The sequence below is a fragment of the Sorex fumeus genome, unplaced genomic scaffold, assembly GCF_029834395.1.
Source record: "Sorex fumeus unplaced genomic scaffold, SorFum_2.1 ptg000122l, whole genome shotgun sequence".
NCBI classification, from domain to species: Eukaryota; Metazoa; Chordata; class Mammalia; order Eulipotyphla; family Soricidae; genus Sorex; species Sorex fumeus.
In genome coordinates this window covers 20200946-20227811 of record NW_026606179.1, presented here as the reverse complement: position 1 = coordinate 20227811, position 26866 = coordinate 20200946, and the positions used below count along the sequence as shown (strand labels likewise).

The window sequence follows — 26866 nt, the reverse complement described above, 5'->3', positions numbered from 1 at the left end:
CGCACATGTCCGGACTCTCTATTAAGAGTTTCCTGTTAGTCCCCTACATAAACAGGTTTTCAAGTTCTTGGGACCATACCTGATGATGCTCAAGGCTTATTCCTTGCTCTATGCTCAGGTGACCAAAGTAGTAACAGGGATTGGACCCAGCTCGATCATCTGCAAGGCAAATGCCTTAATCCCTATATTGTCTCTTGGTATATTCTGCCTTCCTTGAATAAGTTGTCTTCCTTGAGATTTAAAAAATTGGGGGGAGTTTTGTTTGCTTGGTTTGATTTTTTGCTTTTAGGGCCTCATTTGGTGATGTTCAGGGCTTACTCCTGGCTCTATACTCAGGAATTACACCTGGTGGTACTCAGGGGACCACATGGGATGCCAGGGACTAAATCTGGGTCAGCAATGTGCAAGGCAAGTGCCCTACCCACTGTACTATCTCTCCAGCCCCAAAATAATTTTGTTTTTCTCAGCTTCATTTTCTTTTATTTTTTGGCTTTTTGGGTCAAACCTGGCAATGCACAGGGGTTATTCCTAGCTCTGCACTCAAGAATTACCCCTGGTGGTGCTCAGGGGACCATATGGGATGCTGGGAATTGAACCCAGGTTGGCTGCGTCCAAGGCAAACACCCTACCCACTGTGCTATTGCTCCAGCCCCTCAGCTTCATTTTTTAAGAAATTATCACTAATTTTATTTTTCAACCACTCACATAACTAAAAGATCAGGAGGATAAAGTTTTTTGCATAAAACACCAGAGCTGTCTACTTCATACCATACAAGTAAGACACCAGGGAAGACTGAACCCTTAGTAAGAATCTTTCTTTCAATAAACATTGGTTATAACTCAGAGAATCAGTTCCCCAGGGAATTTATTGAAGACCCTGATACCCACCCGGCTGCCTGCAATCTGCCCTTTCAGAAAATACAATTCCCAGTTATTTTCCTATAAAACTGCTTCTTGTGAACATATACATAAGACATTTTTAAAACACAGTCTGCCATCTTCCAATCTGCTAGCTTGCTGCCAAATAAAGTTCCTTCTCTGCCCTTGATACGCTTTGGTTTTTCTGCCACACCCAGTGTAGGGTAACATTGGTATGTCCTTTCTCCCTTGCCACAGGGAGCTTAGGTTTACTGACTAAACCCACCACAATGCTCCTGAGGCACTACCATTCCTCTGTTTATTGGAATATAGCTCTAAATATTTTAGGATAACACTGGTATGTTCTTTCTCCCTTGCCAGAGAGCATAGGTTTATTGGATTACACCCATTGCAGTGCTTCTGAGGCACTCTCATTTCCTCTGTGTTTATCTGTAACCCCTTCTCTGTGCTTTGCTTTCCCAAGGGTCAATCACCTTTATCCCCTAATCAGACTCTGTTAACCTTAAAGTCAGATCCTTCAAGGACACTGGATTTGTATTTGTAAGTGAGATTTTGCTTTTCTCTTCTCCTTATGTCCTTTGCATAGTTACTTCAGAGCAATGTCCTTTTTGTATAGACACAGGAAGACAGTTAATATTATGCTTTTGTAACTTGGGAGTTAATTGACTCCAAATAATAATTCACTCCTGGGCATCTGTTTCTCAAATTAAGCCTCAGTTGCCCTTAGTTCCTAGTACCCCAAAAGCAGGGTCCCAACTGGATGGGCCCAGGACAAGGTGTGAGTTACCCTGGCATCAAAATGGGCCAGGCCTGGGGGTATAGTGCTGCCAGCAGGTCAATCTGTACCTGTGAGGTGAGTGCATCAGCAGCCCCATGGCGTCTTCAGACTTCCAGATACCCCAAAATTGCTGCTGTGCCTTTGGCCAGACCCCAAAAACTTGAGGCAAAGTTTACCAAGAAAGTAAACGGCCAAAACTTAGGTATGTGGGAAACACACCCACAAACCACCTCCGGCTCAGCTATATAATTGGAGGCAAGGCCTCTTTGGTTCCTGATTGAACTACTTAATGGACATGATCCCAGAGACTCAGAAACAAATCTCAGAACCCAGTGGCTTTAGGTAGAAATGCATCTGGTCTCTGCAGTAGGCTACCGGTGCTGGGCCAACCCAGGTGGGAATAGGTTTCGTGCTTTGGCCTGTTCCCCCTGGCGGCCCAGTGACCGCCATCCGTCTGAGGCCACTGGATAGTCACATTTGGGCCCCCAGTGACGAGACACACAGGGCCTCATGGGATGGGGGTGGAGCCGGGCTTATCCTCCCCACCCCAACTAGACCCCAAGTCATCGCCCATGAATGGCCTCTCTGGCTCCTGATCAAGCTGCTTAACGGCCATGATCCCAGAGACTCAGAAACAAATCTCAAAACCCAGTGGCTTTTGGCAGAAATGTATCCGGACTCCACAGTACGTTACTGTCACCGGGCCACCCCAGGGAGGAAAGGGTATTGTCCCTCCGCCTGCTCCCTCTTGGCGACTTGGTGGCTGTCATCCTCCAGAGGCCATTAGACAGTCAGGCTTGGGCCCACAGTGACGAAACTTGTTGGGCCTCACGGGATTGGGGAGGTGGTGGAGCCGGGCCTGTCCTCCCCACCCCAACGAGACCCCAAGTCATCGCCCATGAACAGCCTCTCTGGCTCCTCATCAAGCTGCTCTACAGCCATGATCCCAGAGACTCAGGAGCAGATCTCTAAACCCAGTGGCTTTTGGCAGAAATCCCTCCAGATTTAAGTGTTAAAATTTCGGAATTTCAAAACCACATGGCCCTACTGCAGCCACACGACATCATATGTTATTCATAACCAGCAATAGAACACAAATTGTCTATTGTTGGTTGCCTTTTCAGCAGATCTGAGTGTTAGGGAAAATCTCAAATAATGTGGGTCTGGTGTCGAAATAGTGAATGTGATCAAAGTAGAGAGAGAGTAATGCGGAAATCATCTGCCCCAAGGCAGGGGGAGGGTGTGGGATGGGGGTATACTGGGATTTTTGGTGGTGGAGAATGGGCACTGGTGAAGGTACGGGTGTTTCATTGTATGACTGAGACTTAGACCCAAAAGCTTTGTAACTGCTCTCACGGTGATTCAATAAATAAAATTATAAAAAAAAAAAAGTAAGGTGGAGTTCATGCACAATTCAATCAGCTAAACAATGGCTGAATAAATAGCAGTACTCCTACAAAAAAAAAAATGGGCCAGGCCAAGAGCCATAATACTTAACTATAAGTTGAGAGCATGGTCATGGACAAATTCTGTCATGATACCAAAAGTAACAACTGAATTAGGACCCTGCTAGGATCAGGAAAGACTAATCTGTCCTGAGCACTGTAGTCTGAGATCTATAATGAGATGTCCCAGGAGAGCCATCCTCCTATAAGCTTAATGTATCTCTTATTGTATCCATACAAAATGACTAATATTATTAAGAAGAAGAATTAAGATGAGTGTTTAAATGCTTGTTGGACTAAGGAAGGAGATGGTATTTTGCCCTTAGGTGGGTCTTCTTACTGAATGAGAGTTTGTCCTGGAAGAAGCTTTCCCTGAGGGAGAGACCTTGCTCCTGTTGATTTTATGACCACACTTATGTGTAATTGCCACCTCAACCCCCTCATGATTTGGGATAACTAAGGCTGTAAGAGTGGGTAAGGGGAGAATCAAGAGTAGGGATGAAGGGAATCCGGGGAAGGAAATTCAGGAGAAAATGGAGATGAGATTGGAATAAACTGCAATTAATACCCACCAGTCTGGCCCTCGTTTCCTCCTTCATCCACCCGCTGCCATAGGCTGCCCCAGGGTGGGGGAAGCAATCTGAGACCACCAAACGCAGGCAAGGAGAGCGGCCACGGATTTCATGTTCATTTTTTGAATACACACCCAGTGATGCCCAGGAGTTACTCCTGGCTCTGTGCTCTGGAATCACTACTGGTGGTACTCAGGGAATTATATGGGATACTAAGGACTGAACCCAGATTGGCCATGTACAAGGTAGATGACCTACCTGCTATACTATTGCTCCAACCCCAGGATGGGGTACTTTATAGTCATCACGGTCCTCCCGCTGTTCATCGATTTGCTCGAGCGAGCCCAGTAACGTCTGCATCATGAGACTTCTTGTTACTGTGTTTGGCATATCAAATACGTCATGGGTAGCTTGCCAGGCTCTGCCATGCAGGCGAGATACTCTCGGTAGCTTGCCGGGCTCTCCGAGAGGGGCGGAGGAATCGAACTCGGGTCGGCCATGTTGGCCGTTTATAAGGCAAACGCCCTACCGCTGTGCTATCTCTCCAGCCCCCGGGGTACTTTATAATCATTAGGAAAACTTTAATTAATTAGGCCTTATTACTAGTAACAAAAAGGAGAAAGTCAGTGTAACTGACAATATAATTCCTACCAATCTTTAACTATTGTTTCTCATCAGCACCCTGGCTTGTGGTATTACCAAAATATTAAGAGACCATCAAACAAACACACACACACACACACACACACACACACACACACACACACAGCTTATTTCACAGCTTCTGCTTAATAATCTTGAGTTTAGCCGCAACCTGGGTCTCAATATTGATGGAGAAGAGTAAATTTAAGGGAAAAACGCAAAGACAACCCAGTGAACTGGGGAGTACATGGTCCCACGGAAAATATCCCACCAGTATTTTTGATAGGGGCCACTCCAGCAGTACTCAGCCCTCAGGGCTTCAGACATGCCGGGCATAAGCTATACCATTTAAGCCACTTTCCCAGACAGTATAAAGCCAATTACTAAATCCCTGAAAAATAGCTTCTAAATCCTGATCTCAGTGTTCAAGACACACACAGAAGTTAACACATTATTAAAGACTAATTATGCATAATATATACTGGGCCCACTTAAGCAAATCGATGAACAACGGGAGGACAGTGACAGTGAAAAAAAAATCAAAACATTAAAACCCCTCAATATTACAGTACTTTTTTCCCTTACATTTGTTTTAGGGCCATACCAAGCTTGCTTGTTCAGGGATTGATTACTCCTGGATGGCAAGGGTGACCCTATCTACAAATGCTGGGGATCAAACCCAGGTTAGGTGCTTGCAAGTCAAGTGTTCGACCTGCTACATTGTTTTTCAGACCCCACAAAATAACTTTTAATATTAGTTTTGGGTTTTTTTTTTTGCTTTCTGGGTTACACCCGGCGATGCACAGGAGTTACTCCTGATTCATGCACTCAGGAATTACTCCTGGCAGTGGTGCCCGGGGTACCATATGGGATGCTGGGAATCAAACCTAGGTTGGCTGCGTGCAAGGCAAACGCCCTACCTGCTGTGCTATTGCTCCAGCCCCTAGGTTTTTTTTTTTTGGCTTTTTGGGTCACACCCAGCGATGTTCAGGGGTTACTCCTGCCTCTGCACTCAGGAATCACTCCTGATGGTGATCAGGGGATCATATGGAAAGCTGAGGATTGAAGCCGGGTCGGCTGTGTGCAATGCAAACGCCCTACCTGCTGTACTATCACTCAAGACCCCAACCTTTATGCACAGTTTTTATTATGCCATCATGTGGATGGGGCATAATTTACTTAACCACTTCCATATTGTTGTATACTATTTTTCTAAGAAGACTATCTCAAAAATCCTTTCTGCTGGGGCTGGATTACCCAGGAGCGATAGCACAGCGGTAGGGCGTTTGCCTTGCACGCAGCCAACATGGCCGACCCGAGTTCGATTCCTCCGCCCCTCTCGGAGGGCCTGGCAAGCTACCGAGAGTATCTCGCCCGCACGGCAGAGCCTGGCAAGCTCCCCGTGACGTATTCAATATGCCAGACACAGTAACAACAAAGTCTCCAATGGAGACGTTACTGGGCCCGCTCGAGCAAATCAATGATCAACGGGAGGGCTTTTACTTTTACTTTATAGTGGGTAAGGTATTTGCCTTCCATTGCGGCCAACTCAGATTCAATTCCCAGAATCATTTATGGTCCACCAAGCACCATCAGACGTGATTCCTGAGTGCAAGCTAGGAGTAACCCCTGAGCATCACCAGCATGCCTCCTATTCTTCCTGCATATTTCCTGCATTTTAATTCTAGATGGAGATCAATTTTGTTCAGCCTTCAATAACTTTGATATCATGAAATATATATACGCAGACACACACACTTCTATGTATAACCTTAAAAGAATTTGTTGCTACCATAAAAATCCACAAAGAGGTGCTGGAGTGATAAAACAGTGGGTAATGCTTGTGTCACATGTAGTGGACTCAGGGGTTTTTTTCTTTGGATTTAATAATCTTTTTAATTTAATTTTTGGTTTTGGTTCACACCCAGTGGTGCCCAAAGCTTACATTTTTTAATTGAATTACTGTGAGATACATTACAAAGCTTTCATGTTTGAGTTTCAGTCTTACAATGATCGAACACCCATCCCTCCACCAATGTACATTTTCCACCACCAATATCCCCAGGATTCCTTTCTCCACCATCCCATCCCTCCCCCTTCCTCAGATAATTTCCTTCTTACTCTCTCTATACTTTTGGGCATTATGGTTTACTATGCTGATACTGAGAGGCTATCATGCTTGGTCCTTTATCTACTTTTAGCACACATCTCCCATCCCAAACAATCCCTCCAACCATCACTGACTTAGTGATCACTTCTCTATCCCAGCTGCCTTCTCCCCCAGCTCATCAGGCAGGCTTCCAACCATGGAGCAATCTTCCTGGCCCTTGTCTCTACTGATGGACTCAGATTTGATCCTCAGCATCACAGATGGTCCACCCCTGAGTACAAAGCCAAGAATAACAAGAATAAGCCTGAGCACTACGGGGTGTAGCCAACCAAAAAGAGAGGGGGGAGGAAGGGAGGAGAGAGAGGGGGAGAGGGAGAGAGAGAGAGAGAGAGAGAGAGAGAGAGAGAGAGAGAGTATCCACAAGAAAAAGTCCAAAGTTGATTTTTCACATGGTATAGCAGGTAGGGCACTTGCCTTGCACGTGGCTGACCAGGGTTCAATCCCTGGCAGAGCACATGATAGTCCTGAGCTCCACCAAGAGTGATCCCTGAATGCAAAGGAGCCAGGAGTAATCCCTAAGTATCTCTAGCTGTGCCACCCCCAAAAAACAAAAAGAAAACAACAATAATTCCTGTTCTGGTCCACTTGATTCATTTTCCTGCTTGCAAACATCCATCATAATGAACTTCACACTTTCATTAACTACAGAAAGTTTATAGGGAATAAGACTCACTCAACAGCAGTAGCTAATGAAGCTCACTTCCAATGTGTCACACACTCTCTAGAATGACCTACCCTCGGGCCCCTAAAAAGATGCTTAGTTTAATTCCCTTCTTTATAATGTCTGACAAAGGGCCAGAGCAATAGTATGACTGGTACGCAGCTGACCCAGGTTCAATCTCTTATACCGCATATGATCCCCTGAGCCCAGCTAGGAGTAAGCAGAGCCCAGTGTAGGCCAAAATCAAGACAAATAGCCTGAGCGTCTAAAGAATAACTGTGAAGAGTAACAGTCACTGATTCCTCTAGAAACTGTTGAAAATATAGCTTAGAACTTCATTTCCTACTTGGTTTGAGTACTCCTGGTTTTCAAGCTGCCTTTTGGGCGTGTGTACAATGAACTTTTGATAACTACTTCAGTAACTCACTAGTTTTATCTTAGTTATTTCTGAAATTGACAGCAGAGAAGAAACAGTACAAGAGAAAAGTCTCCCAAGGTTTAATTGCCCCAACACCCTATAATGGCCCCCTATCACCACCAAGAGTGATCCCTGAACACCTGCCATCTGTGGCCAAAAAACGAAAAAGTTCAGAACCAACGTTCGGCGTGTGTGTGTGTGTGTGTGTGTGTGTGTGTATATACCACACACATCAGACTGTATTCTTTTAATACCTAAACAATGGTTTTCTTCGCTGCTATTTTAAAAATGGGGAGCCCTCCAATCTCATTCTCTGGTACCAAAATTTCCATTTATGGAATTCTCTTGGGGATAAAATAGTCCCATTAAACCTAAGAGCCAGAGAGAAAATACAGGGTGGGTTACCGTGCAGTTCCATCCCTGGCATTATCCAGTCCCCCACCAAAGCCCGATGCAACTTCCCAGCCACAGAGGGGGGTGTGGCCCAAAAAGCCCCTGAATAAACTTAAACATATCTAAAATTAAACATCCCGGTGGAAAACAAAAGCATGAACGATGAACCAGCAGGGGCTGTTCTTCCATCATCAGTTCTCACAAGAGCACGGAACCAACACCGCGCGCTCCATTCATCATGGAACCCCCATCACGGGGTTCCAGAAGAGGGGGAATCTACTCATTAGGTCCGATGCCATCGACTCCGAGGAAAATCCCCAGTTCCAAATCAAGAGGTGGGAGGATTCGTAAGCAAGCCGGTGCCAGAGAACGAAATCTGAAACTCCCGGGTCCCGAAAACCAAACGGCAGGGAAACAAAGGAAACGGTGCAAACTCACCTAGAACCTGGCTGCCGGCGGCGCCGCGGCGGCTCCGTCCCCCCTTCACTGGTCTTCTAGGAAGACGCGCAGGACTGGGGGAGCAAACAGGTCTGGTTACAGCCCAGGCTTTCTTGGACTCAAAAGAAAATCCAGGCCCCCTGGATCTTGGGTACACCCCCGCCCCCCACCTGCACACACAAACGAAAAGCCGAGAGAAAGTCCGCCGCGCCCACGTTCGGGCTGGCAGCTCGGGCACCGCCGCCGCCCACCGCGTCTTCTGTGTCCAGCGGGTCCTTCCCTGACCCTAGGGGCGCGCCTTGATCTGGGGGTGCGGCACTGTGCAGCTGCCCTTACCGAGAAGAAAGAGGCCCTTCTCTCCCCCGCCCGGCCTACGAGGCTGAGGGGAAGGCGTGGGGCAGGACCTTAGGATGTCGCCCGGCAGAACAGGCCGCACCCACAAACCCGGTCCGGCCCCCGCTTTCTGCCACACCCACGCCGACCGGGTCTGAGGGCCGCAAGCCCTCTCTCACCGGGAAACGGGCCGCCCCCTCAGCCTCCGAACCGGATCGCCTCGTCGAGCGCCCGTTTCCTCACGGCGGAGCGAGGCTCGCGGAGCCCGGGCCACTCCAGGCAACGGGGCAACGGGCAGCGTCCAGCCCCGCGGGTCCCAGCTGTGGGGATCCACGGCTAGCCGTGCTCGGGCCCGAATGCGCACGCGCACGGAGGTGGGCGCGGGGTGGGGGACGTGAGCGCCGGGCGCCGGGTCCAGCTGGGGTGAGCGGGGGGGCGCGGGTCAGTTCCTCACGGGACTGCTGAGAGGGGAATCGTGCCCATGAATCGTGCTTCTTAGCTCTTTAAAGATGACCCTGTGAATGTTTGGTGCTGCCAAAAATGATCAGGGCCTGGGTGCCGGGAGGGAGCTGTCGTCCCAAAAGGGGGAGTGGGCCAACTCCGCTTTTCGTCTGGGCTTCTCCGAGCCGGCCCCGCCCCGCCCCGCGCGCTGGAGCCGGGAACAGGCGCTCCGCGGAGCGAGCGCTTCTAGCTGTGGTGCGCAGGCGCAATTGGAGGGGGTGTGGCCGGACGTTCTGGAGGCTCGTGGGGCCCCGCAGCTGGATGACCGTTAGTGCGGAGCTAGAGCGGGGACTTGCAGTCCCGAGCCGGGATTGCACGCGGGAGTCCGCTTCTGTATGTTGTGTTAAGGGCGGTGACCCCACAATGATGCCCCAGAGCCAATAGCGTTTGCTGAGGGACTCGGCGTAGTGCCACGTGCGCGCCCTGGTCACACTGTTTCAGGACCCGGAGCTTGGGATGCGGGACTGGAACTCCACAACAAGACAGTGCTTGGGGGAGCCAGAATGATAGTACAGCGCGTAGAGCACCTATCTTGCACGCGGTGGACCCGGGTTCGATTTCTGATATTGCTCCTAGGGAGCACCGCAAGGAATAAATAACCCAATGAGCTGATTGTGTCCCCCCCATTCTTTTTTTTTTTTTAAAGACAGTACCAGGAATAAATGAGACTGTCATCCCCAACTCTGCCTTTTTTTAACTGAAAGTTATTTTTGATCTGAAGGCAGTTAAGGTTCATTTAAGGAGGGAAAAGCTGTCTCTATCCTCACCCGTTTATTTTTATCCTTAAAATGTTCCTGATCTGCCTACCCCAATTTCTGCCTAAAAGCAGGATATGTTCTTTAGTGTAGACTACTCTAGACTCATGCCAACAGAACACCAGAGGAATCAGCTAAAACCTTAAATATAACTATTCTCAATTTTTCATCCTTGGAAATCTAAAGCTGCTTTTGTACGTGTGTCCTTTCATTTCTCTACAGAATGTTTGTTCTTTGTTGATGATGGTTTAGAAGTGAGAGATCTAAGTTTTTGAGATTTTGAGTTTATTTCTTTTATTTGTTTTGTCTTGTTTGGGGTCCACACCTGCTTTGCTTACTCCTATCTGCACGCAGAAATCATTCCTTGGCAGATTTAGGGGGACCATATGTGGTGCCAGGGATTGAACCTGGGTCAGCTGTATACAAGGCAATTTCCCTACCCACTGTATTATCTCTCTAGCCTTAGAGGATCAATTTCAAGTGGGAGATCAGATGGCAGAATTCAGAAAAGATAGTTTTGTTGTTTTTGGACAGCTACAGGGGACCATAAGAGGTACCAGGGACTAAACCCCAGCCAACCAGATACTGAACAAGGATAACTCTTTTCCTTAGGGGCATATTTCTAATCTTGCCCTACCTATATTCTTTCCCCGTGGCAGTCCTCTTCATAGAATTGTGACCCCCTCTCTTTAGGGTGGTCACTTTACCTGAATAGTTCTTTTTTCAGCTAGATGAGATCATAAAGGATGAGGTCATAAAGTCAGATAAATAAGATCATGAACGATTAAATCTATGGGACCGGAATTCTTGAATTCAGTTCTATGCTTTGTGACATTTTAAATGTTGTGTGTAGTAATCACCCAGTGCGAAAAAAAATTATGCCATGTTCCTCTGGATTCTTCAGGGTTGTCAAGTAAAAAAGCAACAAGCGGATTGATAAGAGTAAAAAAGCAGACTAGTCATTTAATAAAAGAAATCAAACATGGAGGCTGAGCAATCACCAACTTGAGTTGTTTTCTCTTTTGCATTTCCTGTGAACAGAGCTATAAAAGGAATCCCTTGAAGATCAACTTCTGGTTACCATCCAGAAAACGTTTAATTACACCAAGACACAGTTGCACCAGCTGTTCACCATTATACTGGCGTGCATGAAAAAGAATTGAACACTGTGTTCAGGATGGACTCTGGGGGGCAGGCAGACATGGAGACAGCCATTTTCATTGCCCTGCTCCAAGGAACAAACACATGTGCTCGAGACCAGCTGTGCCTGGCATTGGCTTGGAACCATGTGACATAGAATCAGATCTTCGTTTTCGGGCTGATGTAGACAGGCAGGCAGATAGGGAAGGCCCCTCCCAAGGCAATGGCAGTAATTTTCCTGGGAAGTAATAGCCCTGATCTCATGGGGGACTGGTGCCAGTCTGTAGCAGACCCTGAGGAGGCTGGACCAACCCCTACAACAGAAGCTCCTGCAGAAACAAAAGGCCAGGAAAGGAATTTCAAAGAAGACCATCACCAGTCCCAACCCCCTTGGTAACCTCCCTAGCAATGACTTTGACCTAGGTAGAAGCCCTACATGGGGGCAGGTTGGAGAAATCCTATAAAGGCCACCTTGAACAAAGGAAGTGCGCACTTATGCTCCCTGAGCCCATGTGCTGCCTGTGCCCATGTAGCCAGAGCACATGTGTTACCCACATCTCCTCTCTTGAGATGTGTACTTTCATGCTTTCATGTCTAATGCTAGAATGTCTAAAGCTGGGATGTGTGTAAGGGCTCTCTCCACCCTTGGAGGAGCCCCTGTTCTCAGCTTGAGAGTTACTCTTGTGAGTTACTCTTGTGAGTTACTCTCCACTCTCCCACTTTCTCTCCCTCCTTCCCTTCAAAACCTCCAGATAAAAACTGTAATTTCACTGCTTGTCTGCTCCTGAAATTCCTTTCTGCAAAGCGAGACAAGAACCCAATAACCTTGGGTCCCGGGTGGCAGAGGCAGATCAGGAGAAAGTAACTGCCTTTCTCCTCCCCACTTCACATGAGCCACTCGTGGGGCCTACCAACATCAGGGCCACACTGACCGAATATGGGGTCTGCCCTTCAGCTTTGCAACTGAGAAGTGTCGCGTGCACACTTTGTCTTGCAAAACTTGAACAGCAGAAAGAGGCCTGGAGAGAATCCAGCTCCCTATGTGCATCCATTCCTGTGCTCGGTCTGATCATCCTTTGTGCTGATGGTCTTCCTCTGTGGGAAATCTTGCATTCCTTTGAGTACCGCAGCCTTCATTTTCTCTCTCTCTCCGTCTGGAATTGCTTCTAGCCCAGCAAATATTAGTTCCCTGAGGTTCATCCTCCATTTTCTCATTTCCAGATCCTGTCATTTTGCTCTTTGTTTCAGAAATCAGTTTCTCTTTATCTTTTATCTCATTTTTTTCTGTCTTCTTTGATTTTCAGCAGTCATATTCATATATATGTTGTTTTGGGGCCACACCCTGTGCTGCTCAGAGATGCTCACAGCTCAGTGCTCAGGGGTCAAATGCAAGTTTTCCACGTGTTCCCCATACTCTCCAGTGCTTTGAGCTAGTTTCCCAGAAATCACAGTGTTTTGTTTTGTTTTTTATAAGGGCACACCTGGTAATTCTTGGGAGCTATTCCTGACTGTGCTTAGGGATCACTCCTGACTGTGCTCAGGGGACCATGTGGGGTACTAGGAATGGGACAAGGATCAAGGGCTCATAGTAAACAAACCAAGTGCTTTTGATGTCGGTGGACCCCAGGGGTGACTCACGTGAGTCGGGAAGAGAGAAAGACCATCACTTTCTCCCACTCTGCCTCTGCCACCTGTGACCCACTGGGAAGACTAGGATTGGTAAAGTCTGTGATAAACCCCTACTCAGCACTTGCCTCAGCCCTGCCAGCCCCGCCAGGTGGCAGTCAAGCCACACCTGAGGTCCACTTGGTCTGCCAGGCACAGGAGTTGATCCCCACCACCCAATTTCTCAGGCAGCCACAGACTCAGGCTGGAGAGAAGATTATGCTCTTTGCAGAGAAGGAGAAACCAGTCCCAGACCTTACCCAGGGCTCTCAGGGCTCTTGTCTCGCTTGCAGACAAGAATTTCAGGAGTAGAAAAGCAGTGAAGCAAAACAGATTTTATTTGGAGGTTTTAAGGTGTGGAGGGAGAGAGAGTGAGAGAAAGTACCGAGCTCAAGAGAGAATAGGGGGGGGGGCTGGAGCAATAGTAGGGTGTTTGCCTTGCACGCAGCTGACCCAGGTTTGATTCCCAGAATCTCATATGGTCCCCTAATTACTGCCAGGAATAATTCCTGAGTGCAGAACCAGGAGTAACCCCATGCATTGCCAGGTGTGACCCAAAAAGAAAAGAGAGAGAGAGAGAGAGAGAACGCGGGCTTCTACGAGGGCAGACAGAGCTTTGAATAGGCTTTTGGGCTGACTTTTATAAGGCTCTTCTCGGGTTGTCTTGGTCTGGAACATTTTGGAGTTTTCTCTGGGCTGAATCACTAAAGTTAGAATATTCGAGGAATTTTCTTCATGGGGAAGGGTCCAATCTCCTCAGGGTCTGCTGCACAAGATCTTATCTGTATCCACAAGGTGGATCAGCTTTAGAATTTTCCTCTCAGAAGTTTTGTTGACCTGAGTCTCATTGCTGAGGGCCTTTCCTTATCTACCTGCCTACATCACTTTAACCCTCCCCCCCATTCTATCTCTCTGGCCTTTAGAATTTTTATTTTAAATGAATACATTTTTATTTCTTTGTTCAGGGTGGCCATGTTGGCTGCGTGCAAGGCAAACGCCCTACCCGCTGTGCTATCGCTCCAGGGTGGGGTCAGGGGGCCTTCCTGGTGATTTTCTGCCAATTGAACTAGAGTTCAATACAGAAGACCGAGGATGCAGAGGTTACCTTAGCCACCTCAGCCATGTTCATGTGGCCACTAGGACTCACCTGGTAGTGCTCAAGGAACCAAGTAGTACAAGGGATAAAACCAGGGTTTGCTGCATGCATAGTAAGTCCCCTAACCATTGAATTATTCCCATGGTCCTGAATAAATTTTAATTTGGCTTCCTCCCTCCCCCAAAAAGTAGTTCAATAATAGCAGACCTCAAGAGGCCGGAGTGATAGTAAAGCAGGTAGGGCATTTGCCTTCATGAAGCCAATCCAGGTTCGATCCCCAGCATCTCATATAGTCCCCCGAGCATCGCCAGAAGTAATTCCTGAATTAAGAGCCAGGAGTAACCCCTGAGCATTGCCTGATATGACCCCCATCACCACCAAAAAAAAAAAAAAGCAAAGAAAAAAATAGCAGACCTGGTAAGACAGGATAGCCAACTCATCCACAATTTCAGACACTGTTTTAACCTCAACTAAAATAAAGAACTATGTAGCGTTGCAGGGAGGAGATGATGCAGGAAATGTTAGTTATGAGAAATTACTAGGGATTCCCTTAGTACTGAGCCTGGAGGAAGCCCTGAGCACTGCAGGTGTGGCCCATAAATCCAAAATGAAAGCGATTAGCAGGGAAGGAACAGTAAACAAACTATTATGCATATTTTAATTATCTTCTTCATTGAACAGAGTTAAGGAGATTAGCTCTTCCGGCACTTGAGGAAAAGGCATTTACAAAGATCTTTCCCTTTGTACATGCAAATGTGTTGAAAAAGAATTTACACCTAGTCTTCAGAGCTCCTTCTGTTAAAACCTTTGACATAAAGAGACATATTTGGGGTGCAGATTTTTGCTCCCTTAAATAAGTTATTTTAGTTGTGTTCTTTTCTCTTTAAAGTTTTATTAACCTGGGTCAGCCTTGATCAAGTTCAGCCTGTCTGCTCTACTCTCTCCATGACCCAATTTTATTGTTCTTGTAGGCTTTTTGGGGGGGCGAGGGGGGCTACACTGGTTGTACTCTGTGCGCAGGGAATATTCCTGAAAGTGCTCAGGGCCCCTTATGCAGTGAGGGAATCCAGCCCTATTGGCTGCATGCAAGGCAAGCACCTTAACCTCTGGCAGTCTGTCCCCTTTGATACCCATTGTATTTTTTATAATCTGAGTAACTTTGTTGTGATGTACTATTCATTTGCTTATTTTAATTACATTCCTCTGTCTGACATTTTTTTTAACACAATCACCTTAAGATCCAATGCACATATGCACATTTGCACATTGATGCAAAGAACAAGATTTCATCTTTTTTTTTTTTTTCATTTTGGATCATACCCAGCAATGCTCAGGGGTTACTCTTGGCTCTGCATTCAGGAATTATTTCTGGCAGTACTTGGAAGACCATATGGGATGCTGGGGATCGAACCCGGGTCGGCCGTGTGCAAGGCAAACACCCTACCTGCTGTGCTATCGCTCCAGCCCCGATTTCATCTTTTTTTATGATAGTCTAGAGCCCAGAGCGATATTTCAGCAGACAGACCACACTTGCCTTGCACACAGCAAACCTGGATTCAATCCCCGGCACTCCATATAGTCCCTGAGCACTACCAGAGTGAACACTAAATGTAGAACTAGGAGTAAACCCTGAGCAATGCTGAATGTGGCCCAAGCACACACACACACACACACACACACAAAATCTGTTGTGTCTGTGTCACAACATATGTGCCAGTCACCTTAGGATTTTATGTTGATTCCTTCTCTTGACTATTTTGAATGATGCTGCTTTGAATTAAGGGTTGAATTATTATTTTTTTATAAATCCCCAGGTAAGGTAATACTGGATCATGTGTACTTCTATTTTCAATTAAAAAAAATTTCCCCATCATTTTTCATAGTGGTGCGCCTAGTGTTCTATATTTAAATTTTTTCGAGCAATGATCAATGAATCTTCTTTGATGTGTCACCCTGCTGTGTTACTTTTTTTAAATTGTTTTTTGGTATGGGGGGGGTAGTCCGGGGCAAACTTAGTGGTGCTCAGGGATCACTCCTAGAGTTGTTCTGAGGACTATATGTGGTATCCAGGATCGGAACCGTGTAAGCTGCATGCAAGGCAAGAGCCCTTGTGCGGAACTATCTCTCTTACCCCTCTTTCTAGTGTTAATCTTTAACTTGGTAGTATTTTCATTGGGGCCAGTGCAGCGGGTAGGGCACTTGCCTTGATCTGGTTCACCCAGGTTCGATCCCCAGCACCCCATATGGTCCCCGAGCACCATCCCCAGGAGTAATTCCTAAGTATGAGTCAGTAGTAACCCCGAGCATCGCTGGGTGTGACTCCAAAACAAACAAACAACAGGATAGTATTTTCCTTGGTTTTCTGCAATGAGATCCCAAGTGTCGGCTCCCGTAGCTTTCTGATGAAGCAGAGCCAATCAGAAGGCTTTATCTTGACCTTATGAAGGGCCAAGGGGAGGAGCCTTCCTGGGAGGCTCCCAGTCCCGCTCACCTTTCCTGCCTAACTCCAGACGATTCCTTTGTCTACAGCCTCTTAGGTAAGTTGTAAGCCTGGTATTTTTTGTTTTTGTTTTGTTTGGGGGTAGGGGGGCACACCACCGGTGCTCAGGGTTTACTCCTGGCCCTACGCTCAGGGATCATTCCTGGCCGACTCTGGGGACCATAGTGGGTTCCAGGGATTAAACCCGGATCAGCCCGATGCAAGGCAAGCGCCTTGACCCCTGTGCTGTAGATCCGACCCCAGCCTAATGATTTAACTCTTCTTTCCGCTTCTCCCCAAGCACGCCAGGAACTTGCTTTAGTGTTTGTAGGTTCCCAGTAAGCTCCAGGAGTGGCCAGAGAGATAGCACAGTGAATAAGGCACTTGCATTGCACATGACTGAATCCAGTTGGATCCCCGACATTCCCAGAGCCCTCTTAGAAGTAATCTCCGAGAGTTTAGAGACAGGAGTAAATCCTGAGCACTGCCTGGTGTGGCCCCCAAACAGAAAACCTAAAATTCAGGAGCCAATCTGACACTTTCCAAGGATTATCAGTATATTTTGTTTCTTTTTGCTTTTTGGGTCACACCCAGCATTGCTCAGGGCTTACTTCTGGCTATGTCCTCAGGAATCATTCCTGGCAGATTGCGAGAACATAGGGATTCCAGAAATCAAATCCTGTCAGCCAAAGGCAAGGCAAGTACCCTACCCATGATACCATTTTTTGTTTTTTTGGGTCACACCCAGAGATGCTCAGGGGTTACTCCTGGCTCTGCCTCTCAGGAATTACTCCTGGCAGTGCTCAGGGGACCAAATGGGATGCTGGAAATTGAACGCGGGTCAGCTGCGTGCAAGGCAAACGCCCTACCGGCTGTGCTATCACTCCAGCCCCCATTTTTGTGCCCACCCACTTCCCTTTGTTTTAAGTTTAATGGCTTTATAATACTTTGTAACCTGATGGAATAGTCCTGTTTCCAGCCCATTCTCTTTTTCCCTCATTCTTTATTTTTTTATTTTTTTTGTTTTGTTTTGGGAACACAGCAATGCTCAGGGGTTACTCCTGGCTTTATTCTCTGGAATCACTCCTAGCAATGCTTGGGGGACCATATGGGATGCAGGAGATCAAACCTGGGTCAGTCCCTCTTTTTCCGTCATTCTATCTAATCTTAGCTCTCAATCCCCAACAGTAAAATTATTTTAAGAAATACTAGGGGGTGGAACAATAGCACAGCTGGTGGGGCTCTTACCTTGCATGTGGCATTCCCTTTTCAGTCCTTGGTATGCCACCTGGTCCTGAGACAGCCAGAAATGATCCCCAAGCACAGAGTCAGGAGTAAATCCTGAGTCAAGTATGTGACCCCCGCTTTAAAACAAAAGTATGATAAGAGACTCCTATAAAGGAAAATGATGCACTTCAAGTTCATAAATGTGTGTGCCATTTACATAAAGGGAAAGAGCCCCTTTATGTGGATTTTTTTTTTTTTTGGAATTCAGGTAACATGGTTTTTTTTTTTTTCCCCCAAGGGGAGGGCACACCCAGCAGTGTTTACAGTCTACTTCTTGCTCTCTGCTCTGGGATTACTCCTGGCAGTGCTTGGGGTACCCTGTGATATCAGGGATCAATGCAAGTACTTTACCTTCTGTACTACTTCTTTGGCCCCAGTTACAATAATGTTGATGCTCATGTTTTATTTTTATCTATTTTGGTTTTGGGACCACACCTGACTTTTCTCTGAGCTTGGTCCTGCCCCTGTGCTCAGGGAACATTCCTGGCAGAGCTTGGGGACCATGTGGGGTGCAGAAATTGATCGTGGGTTGCCCTTCCCGCTGTACTATTTCTCAGGTCCATAATGAGCTTTTAAGAGCTCTTTACGCATCTTGGACATGAGCCCATTATCTGATGTTTGCTGTCTATGTTTCTCTCATTCATTCAGATATCTTCATTTTAACTGATCTTAGCCATTGCAGAAACTTTTTACTTTAGGGTAGTGACACTTGCCTTGCACATGACTGACCAAGGTTTGACCCTCTGCACCTCATATGGTCCTCCAAACCCTGCCAGGAGTAAAACCTGAGCACCACTGGGTATGGTCCCCATCCTTCAAAAAATTATTTTGATGTAGTTCCATATGTTTAGTTTTGTTTTCTTTTGCCAGTGGTGTCTAGTCATTAAAGACATCTTTCAAGTCTGTATCTTGGAGAGTTCAACATACGTTTTCACTAAATGGATTTTATGGATTCTCATCTATTCTTTTTTTAATATTATTAGTGAATCACTGTGGAATACAGTTACAAACTTATGAACTTTTTTTTTTTTTTGGTTTTTGGGTCACACCCGGCGATGCTCAGGGGTTACTCCTGGCTCATGCACTCAGGAATTGCTCCTGGCGGTGCTCGGGGGACCATATGGGGTGCTGGGAATCGAACCTGTGTCGGTCATGTTGGCTGCGTGCAAGGCAAACGCCCTACCCGCTGTGCTATCGGTCCAGCCCCACAAACTTATGAACTTTTATGTTTGCATTATTGTCATAAAATGATCATTTACCCATCCCTCCACCAGTGCCCATTCTCCCCCACAGTGTTCCCAGCATCCTTCCCACCACCCCACCCTTCCTCACCTCACCATTCCACCCTGCCTCAGTGGCAGGGCATTCCCTTTTATTCTCTCTCCTTTTGGGTGTTGTGGTTTGCAATAGAGGTATTGAGCGGCCATCGTGTTCAGTCTATAGTCTACTTTTGGCACACATCTTTCAACCCAAATGGGTCATCCCAACATCCTTTACTTGGTGTTCCCTTCTCTATCTGAGCTGCCTTTTCCCCAGCTTGTGAGGATTCTGGTCTATTCTTGAGACATTTAGTCCACGTTTTTTGTATAGTGTGAGACGCTGATCCAGTTTCTTTCTTTTATTTTTTGTTTTGGGCCCCACTCAGTGGTGCTTAGAGATCACTCCTGACAGTGCTTGGACTATATGCGGTGCTGGAGATCTACCTGGGATTCACTGTATGCGAGGTAAGCGTCTTAACCCCTGTGCTGTCTTTCTGGCCCCATTTTTTTTTTTTTTTTGCTTTTTGGGTCACACCCTGCGATGCTCAGGGGTTACTCCTGGCTCTGCACTCAGAAATTACTCCTGGTGGTGTTTGGTGAACCATATGGGATGCTGGGAATTGAACCCAGGTTGGCCGTGTGCAAGGCAAACACCCTACCCACTGTGCTATCACTCCAGCCCATTTTTTGGTTCATTTTTACACATAGAAATGTTTTAAGAGTATTTTTAATGGAATCCGTAGGGTCTTCTGTATATTTTATATATACAGAAGTGTATATAAATCACGCAAATAGTGACAATTGAACCCACTGAATTATTTCTCTGGCTTGACCATAAGACATTTTATCTTTCCTTTAGTTGATCTGCTGTATCACATTAATTGTTTGGTTTTTGTTTTTTGTATTGGGGCCACACCCAGCAGTATTACAGGGTTTTTCCTGTCTTTGCACTCAGGAATTACTCCTGGCAGTGCTGGTACCATTTGGGATGCCAGAGATCAAATCTGGGTTGTCCCTATGCGCGGCAAATGCCCTACCTGCTGTAGTACCTCTCCAGCCCCTATATCACATTGGTTTGTGTATATTGAACCATGCTAACTTCCCTGGTAAATCAAACTTGTTTGCTTTGTATGAACCTTTAGATATATTATTGGATTTGGTTCACTAAAATTTTGTTGAGGACCTTTCAATCAGTGTTCATCAAAGCAGTCTATTTTTTTTTTTAGTAATATCTTCATCTGATTTCACTAATAGGGTAATAATGGCTTCACAGAAACTGTTCCAAAGAAATTCTATTTTGGAAAAGTTATACTCAAGCATGGGTAGTAAATCTTGTAGGGTGCTGAAGAACTCTGTAATAAACCTGTCTGGACCTGGGTTTTTATTCTTAGGGGGACTTAAAATTACTGTTGGTCTTTAATCCCAAGTTTTTCCAATCCAGTTCTTCCAATTCCTTATTTAGGATCCTTTTTTCTTTCTTATATTGCCTGGTTGATCTGCCCAATGATGAGAGGCGTGTTAAAATTACCCACTACTATTGTGTTTGCCTCAATGTATCTCTTGCCATCTGTTGACAGTGGTTTTATAAGCTTGACTACCCCTTCATTTGGGGTTACATATGTTGATAATAGTACTTTTGGGAGGCTGGAGATAGTACAGGAGGGTAGGGTGTTTGCCTTGTGTGCGCCCAACTCTGGTTCAAATCTCGGCATCCGATATGGTCCCCTGAGCAGCACCAGGAGTGATACCTGAGCACAGAGCTAGGAATAAACCATGTGCTCTGCAGTGTGACCCTAAAATCAAACAAACAAAAAACCCAACCACTCCAATCGTCCATTTACCTTTTTTTTTCTTTTTTGGGTCACACCCAGCAATGCACAGGGGTTACTTCTGGCTGTGCATTCAGGCACTCAGGAATTACTCTTGCCGGTGCTTGGGGGAACCATATGGGATGCTGGGAATTGAACCCGGGTCAGCCGTGTCAAAACAAACACCCTACCTGCTGTGCTATGGCTCCAGTTCCCCTCCGTTTACTTTTTAAGGAGGCTATTCAGTTATCCCTGTTGAACTGGTTTAGATGAAACAAATGCTCTCAGCTTTTTTGTTTTTATTTATTTAATTTGCTTTTGGGATTATACCCAGCAATGCTCAGGGGTTACTCCTGAATCTGTGCTCATTAATTACTCCTGGTAGTGCTCGGGAGACCATATAGGATGCCAGGGATTGAACCTGGGTCAGGAATCACACCTGAGTCTGCTCATACAAGGCAAGATATGTCCTATCTGCCTATCTGCTATACTATTGCTCCAGCCCCAAGAGAGTCTTTTATTATCCCCTCAAATCCGAGTGATTATGTTACACAGGATTCTTGGTTGGTCATTTCTTTTCATTCAGTTTTTGAATTCATCAATTTTCTATTTATTAAAATTTTATCATTTCATTCCTACTTTGGACAAACTGGCAGGCTACCGAATGTAACCTACCCACATGGCAGAGTCTGGCAAACTCCCTGTGGCGTACCCAATATGCCAAATACCAGAAACAATGAAGGGTCTCATTCTCCTACCTCTGAAAGAGCCTTGAATGTGGCACTTTTTAAAAAAAATCTCCGGGTAGGCGAAGGAGACGTTACTGGGGCCTGCTCGAGGCAATCGACGAATAACAGGATGGTTGTGATTGTGAAAATTTTTGTGTACCTTATCTACAAGGTCATTGATTCGATTTTAAGCTTCTCTTCTGCTGCTGAATCCTGCTACTGCATTTTTCTATTCCTTTGCTTTTTGAGTTCTTTCATTTTGTTCCTTAGTCACTGAATTTATTGATTCTTTTTCAATGATTTCCTCTATTTAGACAGCTCTGGGACCAGAGAAATAGTACAGCTACAGTGGGGAACTTGTCTTGCACATAGCTGACCCAGATTTGATCCCTTGCATCCCATGTGCACTCCCACCCCCCATCCCCCCAGAAATCATTGAGCAAAGAGTCAGGAGTAATGCCTGAGCATAACTGGGTGTGGCCCCAAAACAAAAGGAATAAAACTAGATAGTTATGATATAAATGGATTTTCCTATCTCCTATCCTGAGAGTATCCTGCCCGCACAGCAGAGTCTGGCAAGCTCCCTGTGGTTATTTGATATGCCAAAACCCAGTAACAATGATGGGTCTCATTCCCCTGACCCTGAAAGAGCCTCCAATGTGGCACTTGCTAAAATCTCAGGGCTAGGACGAATGGAGACATTACTGGTGCCTGCTCAAGGAAATCGATGAACAATGGGATGACAGTGATACAGTGATGCATCCAATAACACTATTCAGCAAGGTGATCTTTGTAGCTACAAGTGATGTTTCCATTTGCCATTCACCAGTTTAGGCTTGACATCTCTGAATAGGAAGGATTCCTTGCTGTGAGGTCAGCTGTTGTGGCCCCAGCACAGCTGTTCCCAGCTGCTTTACCCACAGTATTGCCAGTCCCAGCCTCTGACTCAGAGGTGTCTTTGTGCTGTGTGTAAAATGACAAAAGATGACTAAAACTTTATTTTCGAGGTGCTCAGGGATAACTCCTGACTCTGTGCTCAGGGATCACTGCTGCCAGTGCTTGGGAAACCATCTGGGATGCTGGGAATTGAGCTGAGTAGGCCCTATGTAAGGCAGATGCTCTACTGAAGCAGATGCTCTACCGGATGTACTATCTCTCCAGTTCCATCTATAAGCTGGTTATAGCTTGCAACTATGGCTTATAACTCTGGCTGCAGAGTTCTGTGAGAATCTAGAAGTCATGCTGGCAGGGACCAGGATTGGTAAAGGCTCCAGTGCTTCCTCTCAAGTGCTGGACTGCAGGGCTTGGGAGGGCTCAAGGCCAGAAGTGGATCTCAGTATTTTCTCTTTACCCTGCAGCAAGGCCGAGGAGATGGAGAAGTTCCCAGTCCAGCTCCAAGACCTGGCCATTCACCAGCTGTTGAGAGATAAAACTTCTATCAGACAGACCCTGAATGAGCTTCCAATCACCTTCTTCCCGATTTTGTTGGATGAGGCCATCAAAGGGAAACACAAAAAGTACCTCAGGGCCTTGGTGCAAGTCTGGCCCTTTACCTGTCTCAGTCTAGGTTCTTTCAACTGGGGCAATCCTGAAAATCAAGATTGCCTCCGTGCTATACTAGAAGGCCTGGATACCCCACTGACACTTCATGCTGGTACCAGGTATGGAGACCTAGATACATGCAGACATCATAGAGGGGTGTTTGTGTGTGTGTGTGTGTGTGTGTGAGAGAGAGAGAGAGAGAGAGAGAGAGAGAGAGAAAGGGAGAGAGTGAGCATTGAACGGAATAAACACAATGAAGATCTACCACCAGTGACTGACTGCGCAGATGGAATGCATCAGATCAGTCATCTTTTTTTTTTTTTTTTTGGCTTTTTGAGTCACACCCGGTGATGTACAAGGGTTATTCCTGGCCTTGCACTGAGGAATTATTCCTGGCAGGGCCCAGGGGACCATATGGGATGCTGGAATCAAACCCCAGTCGGCCGTGTGCAAGGCAAATGCCCTATCTGCTGTGCTATCATTCCAGCCCCAGGTCAGGTTTCTTGGAAGCAGATATTGAGCCAGAGAAAGGCTCTGGGGAAGGAGGGAACAGCACAGGGCAGAGGAAGCAGTTGAGCAAACCTGTGGTCTCCACTAGGACTGACTTCCGCCTGATCCCACACAGGGCTTTGGAGTGGTTTGCACACCAGGCCGGAGGGTCAGACTCAGTATACTCCTCCCCAGGGCCACTAGTCATTGGTTACTTCCAGCATCACCTCTGCCCCAGGGGCCTGATCAGCTGAGGGTGATGCTCTGAGAAGGGGCAACCAGGATTCCTCCTCGGTAGATGACAGGGAACTGGTTGAGGAAGGCACCAGGCAGGATACAGCAAGCCCCGCTCCAAGGAAACTTGGTGAAGTCACCTAAGGACGGACTCGGGAACAATGGCTGAGCTGTGGTGTTTGAGGAGGAGTACATGAGCTGTTGATGTGGAAGCAGGTTATTTGAAAATTACAGAAGGGAAGAAGGGGGAGAGTTGCTGGGATGGAGCCAGTGTTGGCCTCATGTGGAGTTTCCCTCTCTTCCCGCAGGAGGCCAAAATTGAGGATAGTGGATTTCCGACCAGACTCTGAGCGAATTCTGGCCAATGATGGCTCTCAGGATGCAGCTGGATGCCTGGCATCATCAGCCACATGGAGGAACACCAAAGCCACCTTTACTGAGAGCAAACCCAGGCAGAGGCGCACACATTGGCTGCCCTGGGAGTGTGTGGATCTATATATGAACCTCTCTACATGCGATCAATATTCTCAGATCATCTTTTCTTCTATTCAGAGGAGGTTGAAGATTAGCTGCCGTCCTATGCGTCTGTTTGTTAGGAAATTGTGCATCAGGGATAAGTCGTGTGAGTGGCTTGAGAACGCCCTGATCTTCATGCAGCTGGAATTCATTGAGGAGCTGGAGCTAGATATTCCCCCAGGTTTCCACTCAGAGGGGATCAATGTTACAAGAAAAGTGAAAGAGATGACAAATTTACGGAGCATGTCCCTGTCTGTTCTCAGAATCCAAAGTCATGGCCAATGGGACCAGGTGTTATCTAGTTTATTTTCCTTCCTCTTCTACGCCAAGGGACTGAGCCACCTTCGGGCATTCCACTTGTCCACTTACTACATTTCAGGCCATGTGTACTACCTCTTCCGGTGAGCACAGGGAGAGCACTCCCTATTTGTTTTTTCCCTTAGAGGGAGGTGGTTTGAGCCATACCCAGCGTTGTTGAGCGTTTACTCCTGGCTTTGTGTTCAGGGGATCATATGGGTGTTGGGGATCAAACCCAGATTCAGCTGTTGTGGACTTTCCCTTTCTTTAATGGTGATCTTTAAGTCCGGAATGGAGGAAAAGGAAGAGAGGGGACAGTGGGGTCACATCCAGTACTCAGAAACCTTGGCCCCCTGATGAACGGTAACTTTTTGAGAGACAAGTTCCTTATCTGGAGAGACTTAGTTCACACTCAGAGTCATCAGGAAACTTCCATCAGCTCTGTTCTCCCTACATCCCTCATCTTTTTTGTGCCACATCCTGTGGTGCTCAGCACTTACTCTTAGCTCTGTGCTCAGGAATCACTCCTTGTGATGCTCACGGTTTACTCCCAGCTCTGTGCTCAGGGATCACTCTGGGCAGGAGACCATAATAGAGGTCCAGTCTTCGAAACCAGGTTAGACATGTGCGAGGCAAGCACTCTATCAACTGTGCCGACTCTCTGCCACTACACTATGTTGAAAAAAGTTTTTTTATAGTTCTTGGGCCATAGCCAGTGATGCTCAAGGCTTACTCTTGGCTCTGCATTCAGGAATCTGTCTGTCAGTGCGTGGAGGACCATATAGGATGCCAGGGATCAAACCTGGGTTGGATACTTCCAAGGCAAGCACCTTCATGTATCTCTGGCCCCCCATGTAAAGGTAAAGGTAAAGGCCCTCCCGTTGATCGTCGATTTGCTCGAGCAGGCCCAGTAACGTCTCCATTGGAGACTTTGTTGTTACTATGTCTGGCATATCGAATACTCTCGGTAGCTTGCCGGGCTCTTCAAGAGGGGCGGAGGAATCGAACTCGGGTCGGCCATGTTGGCCTCATGTAAAAATTTTGTTTATTTTTTGCGGGAGGGGGGGTCACATCCGGTGTTGCTCAGGGGTTACTTCTGCTTTGCATTCAGAAATTAGTCCTTGCGGTGCTCGGGGAACCATATGGGATGCTGGGAATTAAACCCGGGTCGGTTGTGTGCAAGGCAAATGCCCTACCCATTGTACTATCACTCCGGACCTCCCATGTAAAATTTTTTAGAAAGCAGTCTTTACTTATTACCTCACACAGTTTCTGAAAGATAGGAATCTGGGGGCAGCTTAACACTTTGGGTTGGAGTTTCATGAGATGGCCATCAAACTGTTCGCCGGATCCCTTTTAGAAATACCTTGGGCCACAGAGGTTGTTCAAAGGACTGAACTTGTATATAATATGTGAGAGGGGTGCGGTGAATCCCCAGGACCACATGGTCGCCTGACCATCACCTGATTGATCCCTTGAAGAACAGGTCAGGAATAGCCCTTATCCCCACTGGGTGTGGTCCCCAAAATAAGCCTCTCTACATCCCTGATGGACTTAAAGATTAACCAACAAATGTTCATCTTCCAGGTTTGAACACTGAGGTCATGAAGTGCTGGGTCAATAACCACTGCCCCACATATCACGGCTACTCTATCCTTGAGGGGTCTCAGGGCTGATCTCTTGTTGCTTCTAGAAGGTCCTCTCCTTGCCCGTTTCCCTGGAGTGACTGTCTCCATTTCTCCTCAGCTACCTGCCTGCTACCCTGGAGATCTTAGAGCTCCCCTTCTGCAACCTGGAACCCCAGGACATCTGCTGCCTGTCCCAGAGCCCGCAGGCCTGGAGTCTGAAAAAGCTCAATCTGAGGAACACTTGTCTTTCCCGTGTGGCTCCCAATGTGTTAAAGGCGCTGCTTCAGGCATCCATGGCTACCCTGCAGGAACTAGACCTTGGTGGCTGCAGGTTAGAGGATGTCACATTCATGGCATTGCTGCCCCTCTTAGGTCAGTGTGTCCTCCTCCAGGAGCTCAGCCTCTTCGACAGTGTCATCACCATGGCTACCCTGCGGAGCCTGCTCCAGTACCTGGCAGGGCTGTCCAAGCTGCAGCACGTGGTGCTACCTGTCCCTGTGGAGTGCTTTGAACACCACCCCATTCATGGACATACCCGGGACTTGCGACCACAGCTGCTCCAGAGCGTGAAAGCCATGGCCGAGGAGATGCTGTGTGTCCCGGGACGGAAGGACTTGCGTTTTACCTACTGTCTCTCTGAAGTCACTCTTTGGAACTTGACTTCTGAGTCTCGGATATATTTTCAGTCTTTGTTTCCTCATCCAGAACCCTAA

At 46.9% G+C, this 26866-nt stretch overlaps 2 protein-coding genes across 2 annotated transcripts in view; one reads left to right on the top strand and one right to left on the bottom strand.

Moving 5' to 3' along the window:
- LOC130043966 (zinc finger protein 30 homolog) overlaps nucleotides 1–8520 on the bottom strand; it is a 22645-nt gene extending 14125 nt beyond the window's left edge. The window contains exon 1 of the mRNA XM_056136507.1: nucleotides 8397–8520. The gene's annotated coding sequence lies outside the window, so the exon portion shown is untranslated. The remainder of the gene's footprint in view (nucleotides 1–8396) is intronic.
- Nucleotides 8121–26866, top strand: LOC130043651 (melanoma antigen preferentially expressed in tumors-like). The gene is made up of 4 exons (XM_056136084.1): nucleotides 8121–8305; nucleotides 22806–22964; nucleotides 24021–24629; nucleotides 26272–26866. The coding sequence occupies exons 1-4, from the start codon at nucleotides 8121–8123 to the stop codon at nucleotides 26864–26866; spliced, it is 1548 nt and encodes a 515-aa protein (XP_055992059.1).